General features: G+C 44.4%; 1 protein-coding gene across 1 annotated transcript in view; it reads right to left on the reverse strand.

Moving 5' to 3' along the window:
* The window catches only part of TP63 (tumor protein p63), a 100,310-nt gene that overhangs the window by 46,420 nt on the left and 26,470 nt on the right, over positions 1-27,420 (reverse strand). The window contains exon 4 of the mRNA XM_008493322.2: positions 2,016-2,270. Within this exon, the coding sequence (XP_008491544.1) occupies positions 2,016-2,270 (255 nt within the window). The remainder of the gene's footprint in view (positions 1-2,015; positions 2,271-27,420) is intronic.

Raw genomic sequence — 27,420 nt, forward strand, 5'->3', positions numbered from 1 at the left:
GAGATACATGGATTTATCCCTAGACAAACTGTAACATGGACAGGGAGCACATCTTCATCAGTCCACGTGTGTGGTTCACGTCAGGACAAAAGAAAAGGAAAGGAAGCTAAACATGCCTACCCCCAGGCTGCACACATTTGGTGACTGTCACCAAGAGGTGATTTTACTGACTGTTATAAAGCCAGAATGTCATCTAATCTTTGACTACTACCCAAATCTACATTGAAATACAGCCTCCACTTCTACCCCAGAAAGCCAGTATCACTACAGTGAAACATTTCAGGTGTTCACTTAAAGCTCACAAGTAGCTCACTCATCTTCAGCTCTGCTAGAACAGCCTATTACATAGTTCAAACCTCATTTCAAAAGACCACTTTTTATAGTTGAAAGGACAGCATCAAAAGCTCTAGTTCCCGGCAGCTGTATTAGAGAATTCTTTGTACTATCTGTATCAAAAGAACACCTCTCTTCATATCTCCTTCAAAGGACCCTCTCCAGAGCAGTCAGGAAAAATCCAAGGGCAGCATTTTCTTGTTCTGAGAAATAGAAAGTAGAATTGACCAATGATTTCCTTAACTCAGGGGAAGTGAAAATAAATACTGTGTGTTGTGTAAGGGGGAAACCTGCAGATAGAAACAAGCATGAACTATGGTAGCAGGGCATTGCTCCCAAGGCAGGTAAGGAAAGGGTGGAATTTCAAGCTCACTTAAAAATCCTTCACCCTTTTATGCATAAACAATTGAAAAATTTGGTCTTGAGTAGACCTATCATTTTACAACTGAAATTACATTTCCTGAACAAAGTTATTGTTACCAGTTTTTGACAAATTTTACTGGAAAAGGCTTGTCAAATAAGGATTGATTCCATTGATTTAATAATCTGGAATATTTTTCCACAGGAGTACATAGACTCCTCTGCTTTGCTGGCAGAAGTGGCTGGGAGTTTGTTAGTTGCAATTCCTGCTAGATTGTATTTAAATTTGGATTTAAATAAATTTGGGACTGAAGTAGTTCCTCAGATTAATGAAGAAATAAAACCCACCCCATTTTAATACTCCTAGCTTTTGGTAAAAAAAAATAAAATGCTTTAAAAAACAAAAAGAAAGAAGTCCCTGCTTTCATTCAAGTAGTGTGAGGTGAGGAAAGTGTCTGAAGGACACACATTCAAGTGTCTGAAGGAGAGGAAAGCAAATATTGAATATCTTTAACATCTTTAAGACAGTAACATTCTCTACTGCAAATATCTCTAATATCTCTACTCTAGAGCCCTAAAGCACAACAGGAGGTACAGCTCCAGCTGTGCACTGGGCTACAAAGCTTCTACAGATTCAACAGTCCTCTCAAACTGAAGATCGGAACTTCAAGGTTGAAGCTCCGTACCTTTTTTTCCTTTTTTTTTCTTTTTTTTTTTTTTTTTTTAAATAATAAGGAAGAGTTTATTCTGACCACAAGAGCAGAGAGTTACAAAAAAAACCCCAAAACATAAATAGGCAGACAACCCTAATACTGCAGGGCTGACCTGAGCTGGAAACACTGGAGTTCCCACATCAGCTGCAAAAGGGAAAGGACATGGAGAAAGAGAAAGCCCCGTGCTTTGTGGGCTGGAGCAGGGAGCACCACCTCCATCCTGAGGGCAAGGCCAAACCCATGGATGCTGAAGAAAAGAAAGTGCAGTGCTAAAGCCATGCTCATGTCCATCCCATGTTTTACTCCAGCACACATGTAAGACCCACATGGAGAGCCACTGTTTCATCACATGCAGTCTTTAGACGACGACCTTTTTGCAAGATGTTTTATTCACCTGGGATTTAGTGATATTATTGAGGGTTAAATTCCCACCACACCCTCTCAGAGCAGCCAAGATAAATCTCTCCCTTCTGCGTGACATGTCAAGCACTGAAGAGGACACAGGTCACTCCACTCTTTCACAAGCCTGGATATGCATCATATGAATAATGTCACCACTAGCAACAGGACCAAAGCCAGAAAAGGAGCAAAGCAATGCTGCATCCTTACCGTCCACGTTGCTGACTTCGCTGTGCTGGACTGCTGAAATGATACATCAAAGCTGTGAGGTCCTGGGTAGTCTGTGTTGGAAGGGATGGCTGGAGAGGGCGAGAGGGCATCGAAAGTAGAGCTGGGCTGGGCATAAGGCGAGGGGGCCGTGACGCTGTTCTGCGCGTGCTCCGTGTTGTAGGGGCTGGTGGAGGAGGAACCATTCTGGATCTGCTGGTCCATGCTGTTCAGGAGCCCCAGGTTTGTGTACTGTGGCTAGAGACAAAGAGACACACAGAAATGTTTCAGAAGCACCAAACATGGGTGATACCAAGAGGAGGGAGATTTGCAAAGGATATACCGTGTTCTACATGGGGGCCTGAAGCAGAAACAAGTAAAGCTTCTCACAGCCACACAGTAGAACAACAGCCTCAAAAGGAGATAACAAGGAAAGAAGTAGAACACAGCACGACAGAAGTGGATAAATTCCTAAGCTATATGGAAAAAAAGCAAATAGAAAATTAATTTTCATGCTCTCTTAATAGAGAAATTGGGGGACAAGAGAACATATTGAGCAGGATTTCAGTTTAAACACACGCACAGTGTTTCTTCGCAAAGCCCACAAAAAAATATGAAGGGTTTTGCCACAAAATGCTGCCAATACTAAAAGCCTATGGGTGTTCAAAAAGGCACAAGATAATTTCTGCTGGAGAAAAACCCATCCAATCCATCATAACTGATCTTAAAATTCCATACCACAAACAGCTGTAAGCTGGGAAAGTGTTCTGGGAAGAGAGTTACAAATCTTCTGTTCCTCCAAAGAACCCAGCATTGGCTATAGAGACAGGGAAGCAAGTGAATGATACATGGGGTTCATCCAGGTGTAGTTGATCCCATCCTTCTGCATATCTAAGGGGCAGGTCTGGGATCACCCAGGAACATGCAGCAATACACACACCTGGATCTGCAGTCAGCAGATGACATGAAAGAAGGGACTCAGGCTTTTGCCTGTGTTCAAGGGTCCAGGCACTTAATACTCTTCCATATCCTACATCTTTAATCCCATCCAGAGCCATCAAGCTCAGGTATATCTCTCAGCACTTCAGCCAGTCTGCTCCAGACTTCCCTCTTTCCAACAGCTGCTCCTTTTCCAGACACCTCTTATCAACCAAGCAAAAAAGCCTCAAGTCAGAGCACCAACAGCAAGACCCATAGCAAAAAACTTGCCTGGTGCTGGCCCCTTCCCTATTGAAGCTTCAAGCACATTTTTCTTCCAAGAACCTGAAAAGGAATGGCACAAGCTATCTGCCGAGCTTCCTAGAGACCTTGGACAAGCCAATTAGCTCCCAGTTTCTCCAGTCATTTCAGCCATGGAGGAAAACAGACCAGTCCCTTTGCAAGGATGACGGACCCTCCCTACACCCAAGCACTTGATACTTTCAGCTGTCCTTCTGCAACAGGAGGAGGTAGAGAAATCAGAGCCACGAAATAGAGCTGCTTTTTAGGTTTCATAGAATCATAGAATTGGCTGGGTTGGAAGGGACCTCAGAGATCATCGAGTCCAACCCTTGAACCACTGTTGCAGTTGCTAGACTATGGCACTGAGTGCCACATCCAGTCTCTTTTTAAATATCTCCAGGGACGGAGAATCCACTACTTCCCTGGGCAGCCCATTCCAATGCCTGATCACCCTCTCCGTAAAGAAATTCTTTCTAATATCTAACCTAAACTTCCCCTGGCACAACTTAAGACCATGCCCTCTTGTCTTGTTGAAAGTCGTCTGGGAAAAGAGACCAACGTCCACCTGACTACACCCTCCTTTCAGGTAGTTGTAGAGAGTGATGAGGTCTCCCCTGAGCCGCCCCTTCTTCAGGCTGAACACCCCAGCTCCCTCAGCCTCTCCTCATAGGGTCTGTGTCAAGTCCCTTCACCAGCCTGGTTGCCCTCCTTTGGACCTGCTCCAGGACCTCGATATCCTTCCTAAGTTTCTGTCTCTGTTTCACTGGAAAAGGCTGATATTTTATGCGGCTTTAATTAAAAGTTGAACTTTTGGGCCAGTGAGGTACGTCAGACATTCCAGAGATGATCAGCTTCCTAATACAAGCTGTGGTGGGAAGGAGAAGATCTAGTGGGTAACACAGGGGACTTGATTTTAGGAGCCGTGATGGTCTGCAGAGAGAAGACAGAGACTGCTGGTTCCCTCCCTTGCTCTGCCAGTGACAGACTGTGTCCTTGGGCAAGCCACCTCACCTCCCCCTCCACCCTCAGCCTACTTCAGGCAGCAAGGTCTGCAGGGCAAGGATTGCTCCTTGCTATGTAAAAAGCACTCTGCTTAATGGGCCTCCGTTTTGTCTGAGGCCTTCAGGCAGCAGAGTAATAAAAGCAATTACATATTGAGTCCTAATCCTGGGTGAACCAGTGAGTCTCTGTGTTGCCTGGGGTTAGTCATTTGCCCTCCCTGCCTCAGTTTCCCCATCCAAAACAACGGGCATGCTACAGATACCTTGCCATCTAACCCTTGTTATATGGGCAAACAAGTATCAGCAACTGGACTCCAAGCATGTTAAACAGCTGACACAGGAGAAAGCAATCCAGACTGGTTGTTGTTCTCCAAAAGCAGATTGCAGCTTTGGCAATACCCATGACAGTTATGTCTCATCTCCTGCAGGCTATTCAGCCAAGCAAGACCTATTTAAGGGACGTTTGGTACATGTTTGCCCTTGAGGCTAATTTCTGTATGGAAAGAGCCAGAAATCTGGTGTACTCCACCAGGAACAGTCTTTTTTCCTGCTCAGTAATTCTGTATTTAATCAAAAAACAAACCTCCCTGCCCTCCCACCCCAGAATACGCTAATGTGAGCTGAAGACTTCTCAAAGTGCAGAAATATCACTCAGTTGTTTCATTTCTCATGGAGATTAGCATCAGACACACTCCCTAACCAGAAGAATGATGAAAAGACGGCTGTGATGAAAACAGCCTCCTAAAGCAGCTCAGACATACAGACAGCAAAACAATAGTGTTTCAGCTTTCACTTAAAAACTGTTCCCCCTAATCCCAGGCTATTTAAGATGATGGAGAAAGACGGCCGAACGGGCAGTTGGAGTTAACAAGACAGCACAGTCTGGAAATACTGAAGGTGCTGCCTGGAAGTCAATTAAAAAAAAAAGAAAAGAAAAAAAAAAAAGTGCCCTATTAAAATTTAAGTTATCCCTAAGAGAATCAAAGATCCTTTTCATTCCTTTCAGTCCAGAGACCATCTGGTCTAAATGTTACCAGCGGAGCAGCCATTCTATCACATTTATACACTTGCATGCCACAGCCGAATGCCATGTCCCCATGTGCTCTTTAAATAACTATTAATCTCCTTGCACTTATCCCCGTGCTGACACAAGCAGCTGTTGAACTCCCCTTCTCTCCTCTCCCCCCTCCCCCCCCCCGCAACTCCCACCAGCCTTTCACCTTCCCTGGCCCCTTGTTCCCCTCCCCAGGCAGGTGCTCCATCCCTGGTGACAAAGCCAGCCGGGTCTGCACACAAGAGCGCTGAACCTCCCTGTCTCGCAGCTATGCCCCAAGGCGGGCGGCTTGTTTGCGCTCAAGGGGTCAACATCTGAATTGCTTGCAAGGCTTTTGGAGGAATCAGATAAGGCTTTCAGAGGCACACGCCTTCTGACAACACAACAATTAGAGGGGCAGCAGGCCCGGGGAAGGCACACGCAGGAATTCACCCGCGCAGCAGCTTCAGCAGCAATAAACCCCCTCGGCTTGGGACGCATCTGCAGGGCATCACCCTCCAGGAGGGGTCTGCAGGGTGTGTGTCAGCTCACACACTCAGCCTCACCTCACCTTTTAAGACACGAAACACAACAGAATTTAGTTCAGAAATTAATTCTTGCCAGGTTGGAGGCTCAGAGTTTCACACTTTCGCATGTTTTGTTGAGGGGTTGTTGTAAACAACTGCAGGATCTATTTTGCTGATTCCTGGCAGAAGAAAAATGCTACTTGGTGGAGAGAAATGCATGCGAAGCTGAAAGAACAGATTATCTAATTTTCGGTGCCTTTGTTCTCCATTTGCTCCCTCCATCACGTTTCTGAAACTCTTAACGTTGCTGAGGCTTTAAAAAAAAACCTTCACGCAAGCTTAACTGCAAATAATTAAGAGAACAACAATTAGACCTTGGACCACTTCAGAACACCGTTTCAGTTTCACTTCCTACATCCCATTAGCTTCACTTTCAGATTTTTATGCTAACTCATACTTCTCAATCAGAAAAGTCATGGTTTCACCAGAGAGGCTGATGAATGAAAAACAGACTGAAAATCTAAGAATCCTTTATTCAGGGTTCTGCTCTTGGGAGGATAATTCTCCCTAACAAACTCCTTGGATAAGGTACGGCAGAAAAGCCTCCTGACCCCAGCCGCTCCAGGGCACTTGCCACCAGAGGGCAATGCAAATGCTCCACCAGGCACCACAGAGCTGATAAACCAGGAAAGATTCCTCAACCCAAACTGGAACCTTCTTACCCTCCCCTGCAGCAAGAACCCATACCCAGTTCTTTGGCCACAGCCCACTTTTAATACCACCATGTTAACTGATAAGGTTATGAGACAGATCTGCAAAGTGATCCCCAGTACGAAGGCACAAGGGAAGTAATGCAAATGAAGAAAAGTTCTCAAGGGGACTTCCACACCAAAAATCCCCTAAAATACACAGCTCCAGCTGTTAACTACCCTGAGTTACCAGCCTTTCAGAGAACATTTTGCAACTTTCTCCACATTAGGAAAATAGAGAAAAAGTTGTCATCTTCGGGTGCAGAATGCTTAAATGCCTCCACTCCATCAAAACTCTCCCAGTACCTCCAAAAGAACATCCACATCGTGCACATGTACCAAAGTTTTACTTTTCACTGCTGGATATCTACAGCTCAAGAGCACTGTCCAGCTAGTCACAAAGCTTTTCAAAACACCACCACTGGTGTTTATTCTCCAGAGATATGAGACTATGGAACTAATAAACTACCACGGTTGTTGGCAAGATGATTTTGCAAGGCACTTTGTTAATTGTTCTTTGTCCTTCAGTGCACCACAACTGATGCAGCAGGGCCAGCAGTTGCAGCAGTAGCCGCAAGCAGCTTATGGCAATATTTCAGTGCTAGACCAGGTAAAGAATCAGATTCCTGCAGGAGAACAGCTTTGTCAAGAGAAGTAGGATAAATGTTTTCCTGAGTGCTCAGTGCCTATCCAAATCATTAGACACCTAAAATCTATCGCGAAAGATTTAAATCAACGTAGTTTTTCAAACCTTCCTAGCAAAGGTTTTCAGTAGGTGGAAATAAAGCACTTAAGCTCAACAGAAGTGCTCCTATCATGGTTATTAATCAAGATATTGCTGACTGCAAGACTGCACAGCTTTGCCAGTTTCTCAGAAGGCAGCTGATACAATACCCCATGTAGGCGCACTGCTTGTGCCATTACAAAGGAGCGCCAAGAAATAAAGGGCTCCACCCATGCCCCTCAGGCTAAGATCAGGGCTGAAGCTCGGAGATATCTAACTCACTCATCGCAATGAAAGGTGTGATTTGGTTCACATCTCTAGCCTCTTTTTTTTTTTTTTTTTTTTAATGAGAAAAGAGGCTGAAAACCTTTGTGCGTCAGATTTTCCACTCAGCTTGCGGAAATCTGGACTGCACTTCTTTCAGGAGGAAAAAAGCTCAGTCTGGACATTGCTTTGGTCCTCTCCAAGTCAGGAGGGGAAGAGCTGTACAGTCATTTCAGGTCCCCCAAACAGTCAGTGACCAGTCTTCACAGCCCCTACACTTACTCCCCCTCCATTTCTGAAATGGAAAAAAATCCTGTAGGTCTATTTTGAAGATTTTTTTTTTCCCCAGCACTACTCTGCAGCTAAACACAGCAAAACCTCAGAAGCCCACAGAAAAAATGATAATGTACACCAATGTACTCAATGTGAAGGGCAGGGGAACAAATAACTTTGGCTGAACCAAAGATATCGACAATTACCAGGATTGGTTCCCAGGCACTATAGCTCCTGAGTTCTAATTACCACACCATGATTTTTAGCACTCTGAAAAATCAATTTCATTTCATTAATCCATCTGTTGGGTCATCTTTTTTTCACATCCCTATAACATTACAGGTTCCCAGAATGATGGAGTGCATTGGTCTAGAAGAGGTCCCAGAGTCAGTAACTCCTGTCCTGGTTATTAGGCCTGATGCAGTACAAACATTTCATGTCTCCTCAGCTCAATCCCACCTGGAAGCAGAGAGTAAAAATATTTCTGCATACTGTCTGTGGTATTATTTTAAAAAGGGATGTATTTGAAATCTACAGGGCTATGCAAAAAGCACAAGAGTAATTTTAAGAAACTAAATTCAAGAATAATAAAGAACAAAATATTATACTTCCAAAGTTAGTGAGACTCCTCGGGAGAGGGGGAAAAAAAAGTGAATGTATCTCTATCTCTCCACAGTTGTTCTACACATGTATTTCACGTTAAATAGTAATATAGACCAGTGTTACCTTCCAACACCACTCTAAACACATACATCACAATCTAAAGAAACCTTCATTTCAGCCAGCTGGGAAGAAGGGAAAAAAATAAAAGAGCAAAACCCCCCATCTGCCCTCACAAAACCAAACCAACCAATTCCAGGACTAAGTGACCACTGCAACCATGCCACCATGTTTAAAAAGTTCAGATATATAAGCTTAAAATGTTGCCTGCTCTTCTACTTAACACAGCATCCTACCCCTTCCAGCAATCCCCAATCAGCCCTTTGGCCACAGCCAGTTTTAGATAAAGCTATAAATGCTAAACAGAAGAAAGCAGTGCACATCAGTAATTTGCAGACACACACCAGAATACTCAAAAAGCACTAAGGATTGTATACAGGTGGGAGATGGGAAAAACTGGGTGATTTCCACTGGGACTAGCTATTCCAGTCTCCATGTCACACTACAACCTACACACCTGAGGTTTACACAAGCAGCACAATTTTAAGAGCCATATCCTGTGAAGTTGCAGCCCACGTGTTTCCAATGAGACGTTGTTCTGCTGAACTCAGCACAATTTCTTGTTCAAGTTAAAATCCACTATATGCAGGTAGTTGTAAGGCTTGGAGAATAAGACAAATTAATGAAAAACAAAGTGAGGGCAAGTTTCTGTCCACACATATAGGTTCTGTGCTTTGGAGTCATCTTGTCCCCCCCAGCTGTAATTCTGTAATTGCTTTTCTTTTGAGCTAAACCTTGAGTTTTGCCCCTTGGTTAATTCATTTAACGCAGCAAGAAGTATTTTTCAGCCAGAAGCAGGGTGCCTTTTAAAACAAGCACAGCCCAAAGCAGGAATGCCTGTAATTCCTGACTCCTACCACCAGCCACAGGTTCATGTAAAAAGAGCCTGTGTATAAATCAAGGATTATCAGAATGACAGTGGAGCCCTCTTCACACAAATATCAAATCTGGATATCCTACAGTCTGCAAGTATTTCCAAGTACTCTTAATGCATATAAAAATTATATATCACTGAGTTCCCTAGAGATGTAAATTAAGTTTTTAATGAAAAAAAATAATAATTCTGAAGTGGGCTCTTGAAAAAAAGGTCTCTTTGCATAGAAAACAATTTCTTTAATGAAAGCCTGCATAAAATGGTCTGACTTTCAGAAGAGTATCTAGGTTATGCTTAGTTATTTTGAAAATTCAGACAGTTTAAAACAGGAAAAAGTCCCTCTGCACACAGTCATTTCTTTCCTCTGAGCTTGTGCACAATGCTTCATTTGACATGGAACTGGAAAACATAAACAGAAAGATAGGAGGAAATAAAAAAAAAATTCACACATCTTCTCTATGAGATGCAAGAAGTCCGTGATCTTAAAGTAAATTGATTGATTGATAACCCAAACACTCGGCTTCCTAAAACTAAAACGGAGGCCAAGTGTTTTCTGTGTTCTCTTATTACCATCTGGACAACACAATGTCAACAAAGATCTGAAGAGCCATGAAGTACTGACAATTTGGAAAGGCACCCCCTCACACTCCCAAGAGATGTAAACATAACTGAAGACAAAGACCTACCTCAGGGAAACCAGAAAAATAGTACAAGACTTCAGCAAGGCATTTTTGCCTCATTTCAGTAGCTAAGAACTAACACTGCTCAGCCAAGTGACCAGAACTCTTATTGCCTGAGTTTGTACAGTAATATTGAATAAAAATTATATATATAAAAAAATCCATAAATATAAGAGGAAGCAATTAAAATTCAAAGAGAGAGGTGAGCAGGAAAAGCAGGGATCAGAGAGAAAAGCTTGAGTAGCTGATTAAAGCTGCCTTGTTTCTCAAACTTTGTACTGGACAGTAACCATTGATGGTTATCAACTGATTCAGACACATAGCATTTTATTGTGTTGAGAGGTTAGTATGAGGCTGGACAGGATATCTGTGTGTCATCCACAGTGAAAGGCTGCAGACACTGTGACCGAAGTATGGCCACAGGGCACAAGGACAATGGATAGTCAGGGTCAGAATAGCACCAGGAGTCAGAGTTAGCCCTCAAATTCATCATTCTGCTCAATAAAACCAGAATATGGCAGCTCCAGACACTGAGGTAAAATACTCCAGTTAGGTAGCATTTTCGTTAGAACAAGAAATTTAGATCATCTGCAAGTTAAATAAGTGAAGCACTTAAAACACAAACTCACACCAAAAAATAAAAATGAAAAAAAAAAAAAAAAAAAAAAAAAAAAAAAAAAAAAAAAAAAAAACCCCAGCCACACACATACAACCCCCCCCACACCCACTCTTTGAAGCATGGTGCAACTATGGAATATAAGAATTCATAAGAAGAGTTATAGGAGGGCAAAGGGCAAATTAAAACAAGTTAGAGCAAGCAAAGGGAAAGGATTACACTGCAGCACGAGCACTCTTATAGATTAAAAGGAAGATCTACTGAATCTTCCATCATATTTTGCCATTTCATCTGTCCAAATCAGTGAAGAAAACTCCTGGATGATGTTCTCAAAAGGCCGAGACACCAAAGAGCAGACCCAAGCAGCATTACAAACTGAGAAGCTTTCAAGATCGAGTGGGGAGTCAAGAGGACTGGCTGACAAACTCTGATTATGCCCCAACTGCAGAGAACAAAAGCAGCAGGGCTTTGCCTTCTAACAATTCTTTTTGCATATTAAAGAAGCTCCTGACCTGCATCAAGCTGGTGTTGCGTGTACCCGAGGATCTGTTGGGGTTCAGTACAGCACACACAAAGACCACTCTAACCATCCTCCCTCTGGGGTATACACCAGAAACTCAGCTTCACATCACTGCTGCAACCTGCTGCCAGGAGATAAGCTGAAGTTTTACATGGTGTTTTTCAGTGATGCCAGGCTGGGCACACACCAGACCTAAAAGCTGATCTTTGAGAGAGGGTTAAGGGCACACATGTAGGTTTATATAATCTCAACATGCATGCAAAGGCCCTGCTTCTTCCACAGTGACTACGCTCTATCAAAACCATCAAGAATATCTTCCCCAACCATTTAAATCACATTATCACATATTCTGCACATCTAGGATTTCCACAAGCCTCTCTGGTACAGGCCCTCGAGTGCCTAACAGGACAAGCAAGCCACTTTTCAGCACCTCCTTCTCTGTGCTATACTGTGTTTTAGTGTCTGCTGAAATCAGCATGGTGCCAGAGTCACAGCTCTGGAGAACTACATTTGAGGTACTCAGCTGGACAGACCTTTCACTACCCAAACCAAGAAGTTGATAGACTCATTGTTCAATACAGAATGACTCACATTAACAGACAGAAATGTCTGCTCCAACAAACCTTCCATAATTTTAGTGGCTGCTTCATGTAATAAGCAAGTTAGCTAAGTTAACTGCAAGGAATTTATAGTGACTTGTGATGGCGTGTGATTGCCAAAGCCAAAGAAACAGAGAGGTTGTTCCAGATTTTTTGAGTAATATGCCTACTAATTTCCATCCAATTCCACAATAAGCTCCAACATGACCATTCACAGCTCCTTTCAGACACACAGAACACTGGACTGAAAAAGACTTCTCTCAACATCGTTCTGACAGCATCTTTTTATATTCAAGGAGTAGTTTCCTGTTTACAGATTATTAGATCACACCTAACCAGTGTATGTTCTAGCTTCATTTTTTAAGATCTTCTTGCACACTCATCTGCTGCTGAAAGAGGGCAGAGGGAACTCCACTCATCTATTTAGTTCTAGTCAGTCACCACCAGGGCTCCTGATGGAGCCAGTTCTGATGCTATGGATGGAATATGGGGTAAAATTGCAGCAGCAAGAAATCACAGTAAAGGCTTGCAGAGGTTATTAAGGATTTGACACAAATTTTTTTCACAGCAGTCAGATTTGTATTATTTTCTTTGAGCAACCACACCCCCAAAAAGTATTTTGTGATGCACAAAGATGTCATAACATTACCTTAAGAAGAAAAAAATCCCCCAAAAACCCCAATCAAACCCAAAACCCACAACAAAACTGACAAACAAAAAAATCAAGCAAAATTATTAAATACTTTCAGTTCTTTCCCATGCAGCAAAGAGATCCACTTTCCAACCTGACACTTTTGCTGGCAGCATGTTTAAGTCCTACAGAGCTAGAGGCTGAGAAAGCACATTCACCTATCCCTATGGTTCTGTTCCCTCTGCTCCTCAGGCATCGTGCACCAGCCCTGAGCCTCAGATCTCTGAGGCAACCCGACTGCAGCTCTGCAGCACAGGGATTTCTGCCTCAGCAACATCGCCAAAAAGCCCAGTGCTGCACCTCCTCCCTCTCTCCCTGTTCCCAGAAGGCAGCAAGATTCTTTGTATTTACTTCCTAGATGTGGATTAAAACTGAAAGATTCGTATCTGCTGAGACACAATCCATCCCTTTCATTCCCAGACACTACCCCACCATAAAATATTTCCCCTTCCCTCCCTAAACTGGGCGTTTCCTCCCACTCTTCTTGCCCTTGGTAAAAACATTCATCTTCTTGCCATCTTGAGGAAGTTGGACTCCTCTCAAATTTCACCAGGTCCCCTTGTATACCACTTCCCAAAGGCCTTGAGGGGAAGTTTAATCCGGATCCAAACTCTGGAATCAATCCCAAGAGGCTGCTGGGCTCCAATCAATGCATTAATTTTCAAGCATGCTCAGCCTTGCCACTTGAGTCCACTTCCAAATGGAGCAGCCAACTGAGCACAAGCCTAGAAATAAATCCCACCTCAATCCATCTATTCTAGATACTAAGACACACATCCTAGTTCAAATGTTGCTCCTTTAGTTGTACCATTACAACTTCAGGTGAAATAGCAGTGCCAGGGGATTTGCAGAAACATAAGGTATCATTGAGTGTTGTTCAATTAACTCGGACATAGCACAAATTTAAAAAACAACAAGAATGCACAAAAAAACCCAAAACCAATAAGCAAAAAAAAAAACAAAACAAAAAAACCAAACCAAAAACATCATCAACAGTCATTCGTTATTTTGCTCCTTATAATAGAAGCCTTACAGAAATAAACCCCCCAATCACCTTAAATCTCATCTTGCACTATTTACTCCTTGCACAAGGAAATTGCAAGCAAATAAAATAAACCTGGAAAGTCTCTCATAGGCTCTGCTTTTGAAGAGGTTTAGGACTCTTGCCCAGGAGCCAGTCTGTAAGTAATAGGTTCACCCCTACATTTCCTTGTGCTTCCTTCTCAGTAGCTGTCAGCTAAGTGACAACCTACAAACTGCTTGTCCTGAGCTGTTTAGGCTTTATCCCATGGCTTGGCCCAAGTGGAAAGCAGGTCTCTAATCCCTCTGATAGTTACAGCACCATCTTCCCATCAGAGCTTTGCTGTGCTGGAAGCTCTGTTTGGGAGTCTCAAGACCAGGTGGATTTTGCAGAAATCATCTCATACTCTAAACCAAAATGAAAGAGGAAGTTTTTGAAGAACAGCAAGTTTATTCACTTGGAAAGACCCACCCACATGCCTAAGCATGGCTGAGCTCACGTATCATTCAAGATCATGGCCTCGGTTACTTGTCAAGGGACTGCAAGCCAATCATGGCACCGAGACAATAGACAACGTAGAAAACATGTAAAAGTGAAAAAAAAAAAGTTGAACCTCAGCACCCTGGGAGAGAAATTACTTTCCTCTTATTTCCACTTCATACCAAAAATTACTTGACGCTAATCGGGGCCAAGTGGCACAAACAACGAGCTTGAGCTCACTTCTCTGTTGCAGAAGATGGAGCAGAGTGCTGCTGCTGCTATATGAGCAGCTCTTCTCCTTTCTGATGATTTATGCAACCTCACTTTAAAAGAGTTGCATTCATTTTATTGCCTACTCTGCACATTCTCAAGAGGCGTTGGAGGTAGTGCCAGAAAAATAACAGGGCTTAACAGTGTCTAGTGCAAATCCATCAGTGCAACAGCTCCTTTCTGAAGCGTTTCCAGATTTTTTTTTTTCAGTGGGAACATTTTGTAAATAGAATTTAAAATTTGCCTTGAGCCAGGCAACACCCGCTTTTATTCAGCCCTTCACGATAATGAAATAAGTACTTTCTCCACTACTTACAGCCAACATCTTCCAGAGGAAAGAAAGTGCAAAGCACATGGTTTACACCCTCTCACATCCCACATCCACAGCTTTCCTGCTGCAGATGGCATGTCTTCCTTGTGGAACTAGGGAGGCTTTTGCTTCTTGTAATCAGAGTTGCGACTGGAAGCAACCTCTTCCATTAGGCATAACTTGGCAGACACAATCGAAAATGTCACCACCATGTAAGTGGAAACACAGAGAAGGCAGACCAAGCTTTTTTCTGTTGTTTCTTTATGCTCAGGGACCAGGAGAAAAGAAAAACAATTTCACTTGACTTAAAACCGTTACTTTCTTATTAAAAACAAACAAACAAAAAAAAAAAAACCAGAGTAAAAAGAAAGACAAACAGTTCCTGAGGGAATTAGGCAATAATCTAACTGGGCTTGTCTTGGAAGGAATTAGAGAATTCAGGTGTTGGTGACATTGTGGAAGATTGAAACCATTAGACTGGTAAAAATAACCAGTCAAAGCAGCAGTTATTTTATTGCCCAAGGAGTAATCTTTAGCAGAGAGTATATGGATAATTTCATCCTGTCTCTACTGAGGCAAACTTAGAGCAAACAAAAATCATTCATCAGTAACAACCACCAATTCAAGGTGTAAAACGGCCTCACTGAGCAGCCATAGCAGCTCTTTTCCAGTGATCATCTCATTCTCCAAAATACCTAGTGTTAGTTTCCTGCCAAATGCAGCAAGCTAACAACTTGCCAGCAACCAACTCTGCCTCTACTTTCATATTGTTTGTTAACCCCCGTTTTGAGCACAGAAAATTGTAAAACAGAGGTCCAACTTCCAATCTGTCTGCTGTAACTGTGTTACTGTGCAAACCACAGAAATTGTGTGCTACTGCACAGTAACAAAATTTTACACACAGCCAAACAATCCCGATTTCTGCTGAAGCACTGCACACCACACACTGAGAACTTAACAAACTGTCATCAGGTTTCATTTTTGTCTACTAAAGGAGACATTCATTCATTCTTTCCACCCGCATGCAGGTTACAATTGCTTATTTCTGAGCTACACCCACAGCTTTAGACTGCTGAGGTCCAGGCCCTAAAGCAAAGAGAAGATTTCTCCAGGTAACATCCCCAATTCACAGCTCAACATGGGGGTCAGATATCTCTACTATTAAGGCTGATATCACCAAATTTTTTTGGTACCCTATGACACAATGGAAGACCACCCGTAGCATGATAAGCTTGCAGCAGTAAGTGGCTGGATCATCTGATGCTGGAAACACACTCTGCTCGTGCCTTTCCCTGTGTTTCTCCCCTAGAGTGGTCCTCTTGTTTCAGATGGAATGGAGATGGCAACACACAGCAAGAAGCAGGTCTCAGCTTCCTGCTGTTCATCTCTCTAAACAACTTAAATCTCTTCATTGGCAAACCCAAATGGGGCAATAGTGAGCACTGTCTCTCCAAACAAAAGATATAGGTGTATCTAACCTTCGGGTCTTCTACTTCCCATGAAGCCTTTGCTACTGGGTCTGCAGTCTTAATATCTCTCAGAGGAGACAATACTTGGTGACACAAGGCCTCCACATCCTTGCAGAAGTTTTTTGCAGCCAAAGGATAACAAATATGTCTCACAAACCTGTACAGATATCACATGCCAAAAGCTCCAGTCCCTTAAGTGCCATTATAGCAAAAACGAAGGCTGGATACACAAGATGTGCAGCTGGAATCGCAGCTGGACACTGTCAAGGAACACAACCCCCCAGTGCATCTTGCTCCTAATGAGAATCTGTGCCCAAACATGTAGGGTGTTGATACCATTTCTACAGAGGCCACTGAGAGGCATGGCATTTATATCTGAACCCTGTGCACCTCAGATGTTTTCTCTGAGAGACTGGGAGTTGCTTGCCTGCTCAGAATCAGCAGAACCTCAAGGCATTGTCAGAAATAGGAGGAGGAAGGACCAAGAGAGAGGGTCAGGTTTAGCCAAAACCTTCCTTGAGAAACTCATTACACTTCATATAGCATCTATCCAAGTGCTTTCATCTTGTGGTAGGACAAAATGTGGGGTGCAGAGGGCACTGAACAGCTTCTCCCTGGTACCTCCAGACCGGAGGGAGATGCTGGGCTGCTCACCTGGGCAGTGACAAGGCAGTGTCCCCCAGGGACTGCTTCCTTCATCCTGGCCTTAGTCACGGGTCACGGAGAAGGGGTGGCACAAGGGGAAGAGCCTTTGCCTAATGTAGTCAGTATGACCAGTGCTACATGGCAAAAGCAGCCAAGGAAAGCAGCAGTAGGAGCATGGCATTGTCCTCTTTGGGGGTTCACAGCCAAATCCAGCACAGATAATAAGCCTCAGTCACACTTTTACTGCACACCAATGAAACTGATGCTCAAAACCAAGTTACAGCTCAATTCCCACATTCCTTAACCTCAAACTAATGTTTGCTGAAACAATGTCCCAGGTAGGTGCAAGAAATGTTTCTCACTGAGGTCCTGCTCCCTCAGAACACCCTTCCAGGCCAATCCAGAGACCCAAATGTCTGCTCCTACAAAGGAGCACTCGCATCCAGTGTGCCACAGCTCAAACACATGTATCTGAATTATTACTGAAAGAGCTAAGAGGGAAACCAAAACCAAAAATGCATCTTCTGAAGAGGCTCCCAAATTCTCAAAGAGAGCAAACTGAACACAGCTTTTCCTAATTTCCAGTGTGAAGAAATGCTGACAAAAACACATAAAGCAGAGCATAAAATATAGTATAGAAATTGTTTCCACCCCCTAACCCAAAACTGTGATAAAATCTTAACAGAAAGAGGTTCTTTAATTTGTTTCTCTCCCACAAAGAGCAGGAAGATCTTTGGGAAGGATGAAGGATACCATCAGAAGTCATGGCACATATTTCTTATCAGTGTTTGAACAAGATGTGTTTATTCTTTTGGCAATGCTTTACTTTTGTTTTAGCAAACACTCCAAACTCTACATCACCATCTCAGCCAAACTGCAGAAGAATCTAGAGTCCCCAAAGGGCATTGCTATTGCTCTCATCCTTCCCTCAGACACCCAAGAAATTGGACAAGACTGGAGAAACTTGCAGATACCCTCTTCACACCCAACTTGATGCATGTTCCCCCACAAACATTTATGGACAACACCTAAAATTCCAGATGTAGACATGAGGTAGGAAAACACAATGAGATCCAAAGGGTTCCTCATCATCCCATTATAACCACTCCAATGTCTCTCTTCACATCTCCTACTTATAAACACACAGGAATGGATCTCCAAGGTCATCAAGTCCAGTGCTCTCCCAACAATGAGCTTAATTGTTCTTATAGTCAACCCAGATCAAACGCTGGGTTAGATTAAGCTGGAAAAGTGGTTGGGGCAGGTTCCACCTCCAGCCTTCCAGGGCTGTGATTCACTTCAACACCATTCTCCCCTCTCTCAGCTTTTCTCAACCAGATTTTGCTCATTTGGGAGCAACTTCTCATCTCACTATGGCATGCAGCATTGCACTTGGGGGCACGGGTGCCATAGGGCTATGGGTGATGGTGCCAGTTCTCCACCCTGACCACGCCACCTGCAGTGGGGCTTACACAAGGGCTGGTTCCCAGGCTGCGGAGGGCAGAGCTCAGCACCTTCAGACAGGCAGTGAGCATCCTGGGGCACCTGGGCACAGCACCTCTAGAAATGGGTTTGGGTGGAATGGGACTCCACACTCTCCATGGGAAGCGGGGGAATTTTACTTCCTTTCCCTTATGTCTACTTTTAAATAGTCTATACCAAGGTTTTAATGAGTTGGTAAGGCACTTTCTGCCTAATTCAGAAACAGCTCTAAAATCTGAACTCCAGCAGGCACTGGTTGCTACTGCCATTTCCATAGCAGAAGCCTTCCCCTCTCTCCCCTCCCTTTTTGAAGGAAAACAAGCCAAAGCCCACATCTCATTTTAAGCTTAAGATGGGTGAGGTTCATCAACACCAATGTATTTTAACTGAGCATTAATAAGTTTCCCTCTGTTGAGACCAGTTATTACGAAGTCTGTCCTTTCTCAGAAATAAAGCCAAGTCAATGCTAATGGGATTGGCTTTCCCCAGCATGCAGAGTTTTGCTGGATGAACAAAGTCAGTGCACCTTGTTCAAATTCAAGAAGGGGTGGAAAAAAAGCTTTTTGCACCTGACAGCAACGGTGCAAAGCGGCATTTAAGCAGAGCGAGAACGCTCCTGAGCGCATCGCTTCTGACAGATGAGCCCAGCAAGTCAACCATGGGGACTCCACAGCCCCACCACTGCTATTCAGCGAAAGTTGATCAGATAGCAGCAGACAAATACCGCCAAGCAAACACTCCAAGAAGCACACTCTCCACGTTTAAGAGTTTATAATTAACCTAGGAAAAAAGAGTCACCGATTTGGGTCTTCTGCACGGCGGCAGCAGCCAGGAACCAAGCACACGCTGGGTGTTTGCTCTCCCTGCAGAAGGGGGGACAAGGAAAGCAGGCCGGTTTCAGTTTACCCCTCGCTTTCCCCGAGTTGCAAACCTGCCATCCCAGACATGCAAGCCCCGAGTGCACTTTTAACAGGCTTTTCCACACCAGCTATCACATCTCCTAACTGCGCTCTTGGCCTTGCAATTCCTATTTTGTTTTCTTTTCCAAGTGGCTGAGCTTCTGTCTGCTTCAGGTCTCATACCCCGTGGCCTCCACTTGAAGCATTTTCACTAGGAACACACACACACTCACACACACACACACACACACACACCAAAGAGCTTTTGCTGCTTTGCCATTCTGAGGAGTGTCAACACAGCTGCTGTCTCCATTGGAATGTAAACCAATATTGTCGTTAGATCTCCCTCAACCCCAGGTAACTTCCTCAAAGATATGAACAGCGTGTAGCAATTCTCTTTGCTTCCACCTTGCAAACCATCAGCCCAACTGGTTAAAAACGATTCAACAAGTAAGTAAAAACTGCCAAGTAAAAAAATAAAAAAAATAAATAAATCAAAGCAGCATCTGAAGTTTGCATTCCGTCGTGCCCACACGGTGCAAAGGACTGTAGAAAGCAAAATGCATCCATTGTATGCACATTCATCCTCACATTATAACTTCAAACACCCTATATAAGATACCCTGCCGCTGCTGCAAGTCATGAGGCAAGGTATTAACAGCACTGAGTAAGAGAGTTGTTGGTGTGGACGCTAATGCAACTTTTGCAGCAGAGAACCTTTGTCTGCATATTATTTTACTTTAAGAAGTTAATCTAAGGAGGGGTTTGTAATGTATTTTTTTATTATTTCCTACAGACCACCCACTTTTAGCAATAAGCAGAAATTATGGCAATAAAAGACTGGTAAATGAGTTATAATGCAGTCAACACAGATACTGTTCTGACTGCCACAGCAATCTATGTGCATTGCCAACAGTAGGCAACTGCCTTGCCTTGCTTCGTCAATGACAGAAAATTATGTTTGGCTGATCAAGGTCCCCAAAACAAATTTTATGCCCCAAATGTAAAGTTTCAAAGTTCACTCTCATTCCAGTATCTAGCCCAGCAAACTCCTTGTCCCACTGTAAAGTGCAAAAGTTTCAAAAAACAAAAGCATATTGCACACCTAACTTCGGGAATACAGGGGTGAAAAAACTGCACGCGATCACTAAAAATGAAAATATATTAAAGATATGATAGTTCAAACCTAGAATCCTTACCTCGCTATACTGGGACTGGGCATTGTTTTCCAGGTACAACATGTTAGCAGTCAAATTGATCAATGCTGCTGTTCTTTCTTCTGGCTCCAGGATTTTGACAAATACCTCCCACCCCCTAGAAGACCCTAAAAATATGTGATGCTACTTGGAAGATAACAGGACTTGGAGTGTGCCTCTCTGCATAATTGAAGTTTCCCTTATATACCTAACTATAGGCAAGGAGGAGGAGGTGGGGCTCTCCTGCCTTACCTGTCCAATCTGTCAAAGTGCCACCTGGAGTCCTCCACTCCAATGGAGAGAGGCCTCTCCCAGCTCATTAAGTAGTTAGAATTCCTTATCACCAATCTCTAAAAAAGTGAAGGAAGGGAAGGGGGGAAAACAACCACAGGAAAAAAAAAATAAGAAAGAGAGAGAATAAAGAAAATTATAACTTTCCCCTGTCACCTTTCTACAAGTTTGGGAACTCAAGACAGTCATAGAATTGCTCCAAAGGAGCCACTGCAAGAAACTTTACTTTTTTTGGGACTCCAGAGTTTTCTTCAGGAATAGGCTTTGTTGCTACCAAAGTCGAAAACATTCAGGAATGGATCAAGATACAACACTAAAGACTGGCAGTCCAGTAACAACACCTGAGCTTCTGGCTGCTGCAGCATGCAGGTTTTGGACAAAAAACAAAAACCCCAAAATAAAATAAATAAATTTAAAAACAACCAAAACGCCACCCCCTCCCCCCCCCCCAAAAAAAAAAAAAAAAAATCAACTAAACAGCAAAACTAACGAGCTTTCTGAGAAGCAAGCACAGTTTCATGCACGGTAATCCAGCTACATGCCCTGTCTTCTGTGTGCTTTCATCCATGCTCACCGTCAACAGGTCCTGCGTTTGCAGGACATCACTCCAGCAATTTCCCCCCAGCCCTTCTTTGCAATTGTTTTCTCATTCATGTCACGGTAATAAGCCTTAAAATTGCCTCGCGTTGAAATGGGAAATGTAAAAAAAAACAAATAAGAAAAGCCACTTGCCCACAGGGTCTCATGATTTTGATTTAGATGGAGAAGCTGCTGGGTACTGCACAGTAGAAACCATCTGGACGCTGTGCCCACAGCAAATTAAATACTTTGAAAAGACAGGTAGGAACAGCCACTTCGCCGAGATTTGATCTGCGGGAGAACAGAGCGAGCAGACAGGCAGATCACAGCAGCCCCGCTGTGATTTTACTTCGAAAGAGCAGGAAAAAAACCACAAACCCATCCTGCCCCGCTGTCCCCAGCGGAGATACCCGGAGTGTGCCGGGGGGGGCGAGGTCTGGGCCACCCCCAGGAGCAGAGCTCAGAAGCACCCCAGGGGAGGGGTGCGGGGAGGGGGTGCGGCTGCCAGCGGAATGCATGGCGAGACAAAAGCTGCCTCGTCCCTCTCGTTCCCGAAAAGGGGGGTACGCGCCATCGAGCAAGGGGAAACAAAACACCTTTTCCAAGGGCTGGGGAGGGGGTAAGAGAGGAAACCAAACATCCAGATCAGAGGGCGCCGCCCTGCCCTCCCTGCCTAATGACTGCGCTTCCGACTTTTATGTGCGGATCGGGGCGAAGCAGCCCCGTGCCTCACTGCTGAGCGCCCGCAGGGACACCCAAACCTCTCGCAGCAGGGGGTGAGCGGCCGACCCGCTGGTGCTTTGCCGGGGGAGAGGGGTCCCTGGCAGGGCTGAAACCCCCCTTAGCCCCGACACCTCCCTGCAGCCCCAGGAGCTGCCGCCGCTCCCAGCCATGCCGGCTCCCTCGCCTTTGAGCATCGTTTAACCCCAGCTTCTCTGGGCAGAGGAGGAGGGGTCTCCGGGCTGGCGGTGAGACGGGGGGTAAGCAGCTGAGATGCTCAAGGTGCTCTCCAGGCTGCCCTCTCTCTCTCCACCAGCCACTTCTGGCTCCCCGACAATCTGAGAATTAGAAGACGCTGCGAGCTCGCACCAGCTCCTCTCCAGGTTACAGACGAGCAGCAGTTCACTGAACTACCGTCCATAAAATAAGACAAAACCATCTCCAGACAGGAGCTGACCAAACACAGAGCAGGGGATCACAGTGCTCTCCGCTACCCTGCAAGAACTCCTTGCCAAGGGGAGCGAGGTGGGTGTCTGGCTTAGCTCTAACCCCGGGAGCACAGCTCAGCAGAGGACTACTGGGCACTGGAGGGAAGGCGTGCAGACATTTCCACTGCACCTTCCCAATTCCTCCGCAGTGAGCACGAAGCGGGGAGGTGCTTCCAAGAACGGGCTGCAGGGAGGAGCACTGAGCTCTTCCCAGCCAAGGGAGGGCCCTACCCACCACCAGGAGCAACATCCCCGCTTAGGTTGGGACGACAGGCACCTCCAGCACTCGAAGTCCCATCAGAAGTCTGCTGAATGCAAAGCTGGTTCCTTACATCACTGGAACACCTCAGGAGACCACTGCTGCAGGCCCTTTCCTTCATCTCCACCCTCCCCAGCACCACCTAACACCAGGGGCCACCCCTGGTGCGCTCACCTGATCTCACCCGAGGCAGGTACAAGCCAAAAAGCCATGCAAGCGCTAATCTGGAGATACGGGCAAGGGTTGCAGGGAGCAGCCACAGCACCAAATGGGTTATTTCACAGCAAAGCTTGCATGGAGCTCAGTATCAAGCTCGAAGTTACCCATGAATATTCTGCTAACAGTGTTGAAAAGTTCTGCTGTGCTCAACTCACATTTTGACCCCTGAATACTGTCAAGTTTTTGATACTAGCCCATGAGTTCAAAAGCTACAAAGAGGAACAAAAGAGAAGGAGAAGGTACATACAAAGATCTCCCAAATTCAGCAAGTCATTGCAAAAGCCTCTTTTACCAGCTGTGCTGTGGAACTCCAAAGATCATCCTTTCCAAGTCATTATTGCAGCATTGTTGTGTTTGGTATCTGCTATCTTCTGTCCCACAGGTGGCTGGAGGTGGTTGTGGGTGAAGCAACACCCAGATGCAGTACACAGAGATATATGGAAGTTTATCCAAAGAGATCTGCATGTCAAACATGAGGAGAAGTGTATATAGCATGAATAAACTGACATGTCAGCACAAATCCCTGCCCTCTGTACACACAGCCCCGACCTGGCTCAGTGTGTCAAGGCATTAGTCTGTGTGGTCACCTTGAAGTGGATGCTGGACAAATGACCTTCGGAAATCGCTCATCCAGAAGAGACACAAAGGAGGCCACCACCAACCCAATGAGGGTGTCAGGAGTTGACAGAGCATACACCAGACAGTGTGCTCACCAATACTGCTGCAGCCCAGGTACCAGCATCTCTCTCTTATAACCCAAGGGCTCCAAACTATGTTTCACTGGCTTCAGACCTGAATGTACCACTTCACAAGATGCTTCTGCCTCTCTCACAGGCTGATGTTCTGCCTTGTATGCTCACACAGGCACAAATGGCACAGAGTAAGGGCTTGATCACTCACCCTTCTACCTGGTCATGAGAAAGAAAAGCACCTGGAATCTCATTTGATTCTTTCCTTCTGCAGATACAAAAACTTTACGAACAGCCTAATGGCAGCAAGGCAGCATCTCTTGGTCTATCAGAGGCAAATGCACCTCCCTGAAACAGTGTATTCTTCAGACTCATCCCTCAGCAGTGAGAGCTATCATTGATCAGAGCCTTTTGAACAAATCTCCAAGGGAAAAAAGATCAGTTCTGTTGCAGCTGCAATGTTTCAAAGTCACAGCAAGACAATCTTTGCAGACAGATTCTATCTTATTATACCAACGTTAGCCTACTGAGAAAATGAAAGAGATTAAGGTAGAGACCCTCATTTCACATGGTAAAAAGATTTACTTCATACTGAGGTGAAATGAGCAATGTTTAACTCTTTTCATCTAGTCCAACAAGCTCTCTCCTATCCTGAATAGGAAAAAAAGAAACTAGAAATTAAATTAATTAACCTAAAACATCATGAGTTGTGCGAAGCCTGGAACTTCCAAGGTTTGGATGCTTAATTGGATTGAATTTAAAGAAGAAAAACAGCTGATCCTCAGGTCAGGAAATCTCTTTAAAATAAGTAAGCTATCTCCAATACTTCAGGAAACTAAAAATAAGAACTGTCAGCTAGATTTCAAAGTTTCAGCTACAGCCATTCCAGGTCTGACTCAAAATACTCTAGAGAGCTTCCGGCAACACTTTACAGCTTCTGCTGGTACATTGAAAAACAAAACAACCCGCAAACAAGACACCTAAATTTCAAAAATGAGGCACCAGCCAAGCCAAACTGCTGATTTAGGTTCTTTGAATGCACTTCCCCCTTGCTGATTTAAGGTTGCTCTCAGCCTCTCTTGCTGATACCACATCCAAATTCTTAATAACCCTTCCTGGATGCAAAGTAAGTATGCTAGGTCACAACTAAAAATGTCACTGCCACAACTAAGTGTTAACTGCAGAGTGTGTAAGTTCTTGTCAAAGGAGGCTGAGGACTGTGTGCACCTGCCCATGTGTTAGGCCATTCATTCAGAATTACCTGCAGAATCAAAGAAAAAAAAATCAGCTCAGGTCTTTCCACTCTTACAAAAATAGCATCTGGATCAACCGCGTCACCACAGACTGTGACATTCACTAAGCTCAGAAATGTTTATAAATTAGAACTGAGATAACAGAAGGAGGAGGAGAAAAAAACAGAATGTGGGATTTGGGGTTTTTTTGTTTGTTTGTTACATCTAAATAACTGCTGAATGCTCAAAAAACAAGCACCTGCCAGTTGGCTTTGGGAGTCTTTCCAGTGAAGACTTTGCAGGGACAGATGTGATAGACTGCAATAGCAGGTATCAGGCTAAAGAGCAAAAAGAATATAATTCTAAAAAATGTCACAGTTGCACTCCCCTTTTAAAAATTCATGCAGAGCTGGTCTTGATTGCTCAAGCCACAAAGAAGAGGGGAAAAAGAACCCAGCACATACTGAAATAGGGGCTTTCCCCTTTTAAAAAAATAATAATAAAAATCATCCACAGCAAGATGTAGCAACTTAAAAAAAAAAGATGCTGCTGAAAGGGAGCATCCTGCCTGCCACAGACCTTATGCACATCCCAGGCTGCTCTGGAGCACTGCTTGAGAGATGCAGCCTCCTGCATGCAGGAGAGGCACAGCCAACCCCACCTCTCACAGGGTCAACCAGTTTGCTACACTCACAAGCAAAAATTCAGTGCCCTCCTTTCCTTCCCCACCACTGACCCAGGGATGGGTTCCATGTCCAGAAACTGCCTTTGAAAAGCACTCAAGTGTATGAACTTTCTAGCCAGAACCACACCCTGGCTGCAAGTCCTTAGTGCCAAGGATCAATCCCTTCTTCCAAGGACTTCAAACTGCATCCCTCCCACACCCCCATTTTTAAAGTGCAAAGAGACAAAGTCGCTGGGGGCTGGAGGAAAGCCCATCTCCAGGATCTGACCAGGACACAGGTCCCCCTCTCCACTCCCCAAGGAGTGTGCCATCCCCAAGGCAATCGCCTGTCACAACAGCCCTGCCCTCCGACTCCGACCCCGGGTAAACATCTGCGCACGCTGCTTATTTGAGCTCCTACAGCTTTGTTATCTCCCCCAGAACACCCCTAGGGCTAATTAGAGAGTTAATGGCATCATGTCAGGAGATAAGGCTACACTAGGGGAGCAGAAAGAGGGAAGGTGGAAAGGAGTTGTGAAACAAAACCTGTTCCCTTCACAACTGCGGTGCAATATTGGTTTAGGAAGGGTGCATGCAGCCCCCAGGGACTCTGCCCTCCAGCTGCTGAGCTTCATTTAATAAGAGAGGTTCAGCTCTGCAGCCAGGATGATGCAAGGTCCCCACACCTTCCCTACTGTCTGCAAAACCAAAACCCTTCCAGCCCCACCGAGGGAGGTCATTCCCATCCAAGAAGCAGCAAGGACTCACTTCTTAACACGATGGGGTACAATGCAGGATGGACACTAAGCATATAGATGATTTATTATCAAAAACTGTTGTCTGATTATTCATGGTGCTCCTCTTATGTCATTTTCCCTCTTATTTTATACCCTGTTGACCCTCTTTAAAGATCAGTTGCTTTCACTAAATTAGAGATAAAAGGAAATAATCATCTGGACAGATTTTTTTGCAAGACAGCAAGATCAGCATGCAAAACCACTTGCCAGCAAACACTTGAACACTGATGACTGAAAAAACACAGATCGGCAAACAGTCAAACACTGAGACAACTCGGGGACTTTGGAGGTTCAAGCCATCAGCAGCCCTATTGTCACAGTAATAACGTTCAAACTGCATTTTTGCCTGATGACCACCCTTGGATGCTCAAGACATGATGTTTGCCAACTATCCCCAACCTCCCTCCAACATGTTTGTAAAATACTTTGTCAAAATAAGAGAATATTAAACAATAAAATTCACGAGAAGTGCTCCTGAGCAGCATGAACAGCCCCATCCCTCCAGCTGGAGGTGAGACAGGGGCATGGCACAAACCTGCATCCCAGCTGAGACACAGCACTCCAGCCAGGGAAAGGGAAAAGGAAAAGCAGAAAACAGGGACAGATTAGAGAGTCTTTGTTTTTCATTAGGAGAAACGAGCAGTTGTTGACAGACCAGAGCTGTTCTTGCACAAGTGGCTGAGGGGGAAGTGGTGTTCTTCCCTTATCTTGTATAAACTACAGATTGCTCTCAGGAAAAGCACAACTCTTCACAAACAGTCAGAACTGCTCTTCCCAGCCAGCCTCTGCTATGCTGCCAAATTCCAACCAAGCCCTTGTACAATAATACAATATTTTTTAAAAAAGTTATTGGTTTGCAATGATTTGATAACAATCTCCCAAAACTCTGGTTAAAGCCTGAGCCCTTGCAACCAATAGACATTAATGCTTCTCATGCAAGAGTACTGCTGTTATCATATATTACCCTGGTGTGCTGGGCCACAGACTAGACCTGAGACAGCCAGGGAGTCTGTTTGCTCCTTGTTTCCTATGCAGAAATGCTGAAATTCTCAGTTCTGTCCTATGTCTGCTTTCAATTGCCACAGCCACCACCAGTCTGGTAACAGTCACAAGATGAACAGCCACAAGGTTCAGTTACTTGGCCTATCAGTCAGAAGATTGATCATTTTAGTGTCTAACATTAACCCAGTCTGGACATCACTGTGT

Source organism: Calypte anna, chromosome 9 (genome assembly GCF_003957555.1).
Source record: "Calypte anna isolate BGI_N300 chromosome 9, bCalAnn1_v1.p, whole genome shotgun sequence".
Lineage (NCBI taxonomy): Eukaryota > Metazoa > Chordata > Aves > Apodiformes > Trochilidae > Calypte > Calypte anna.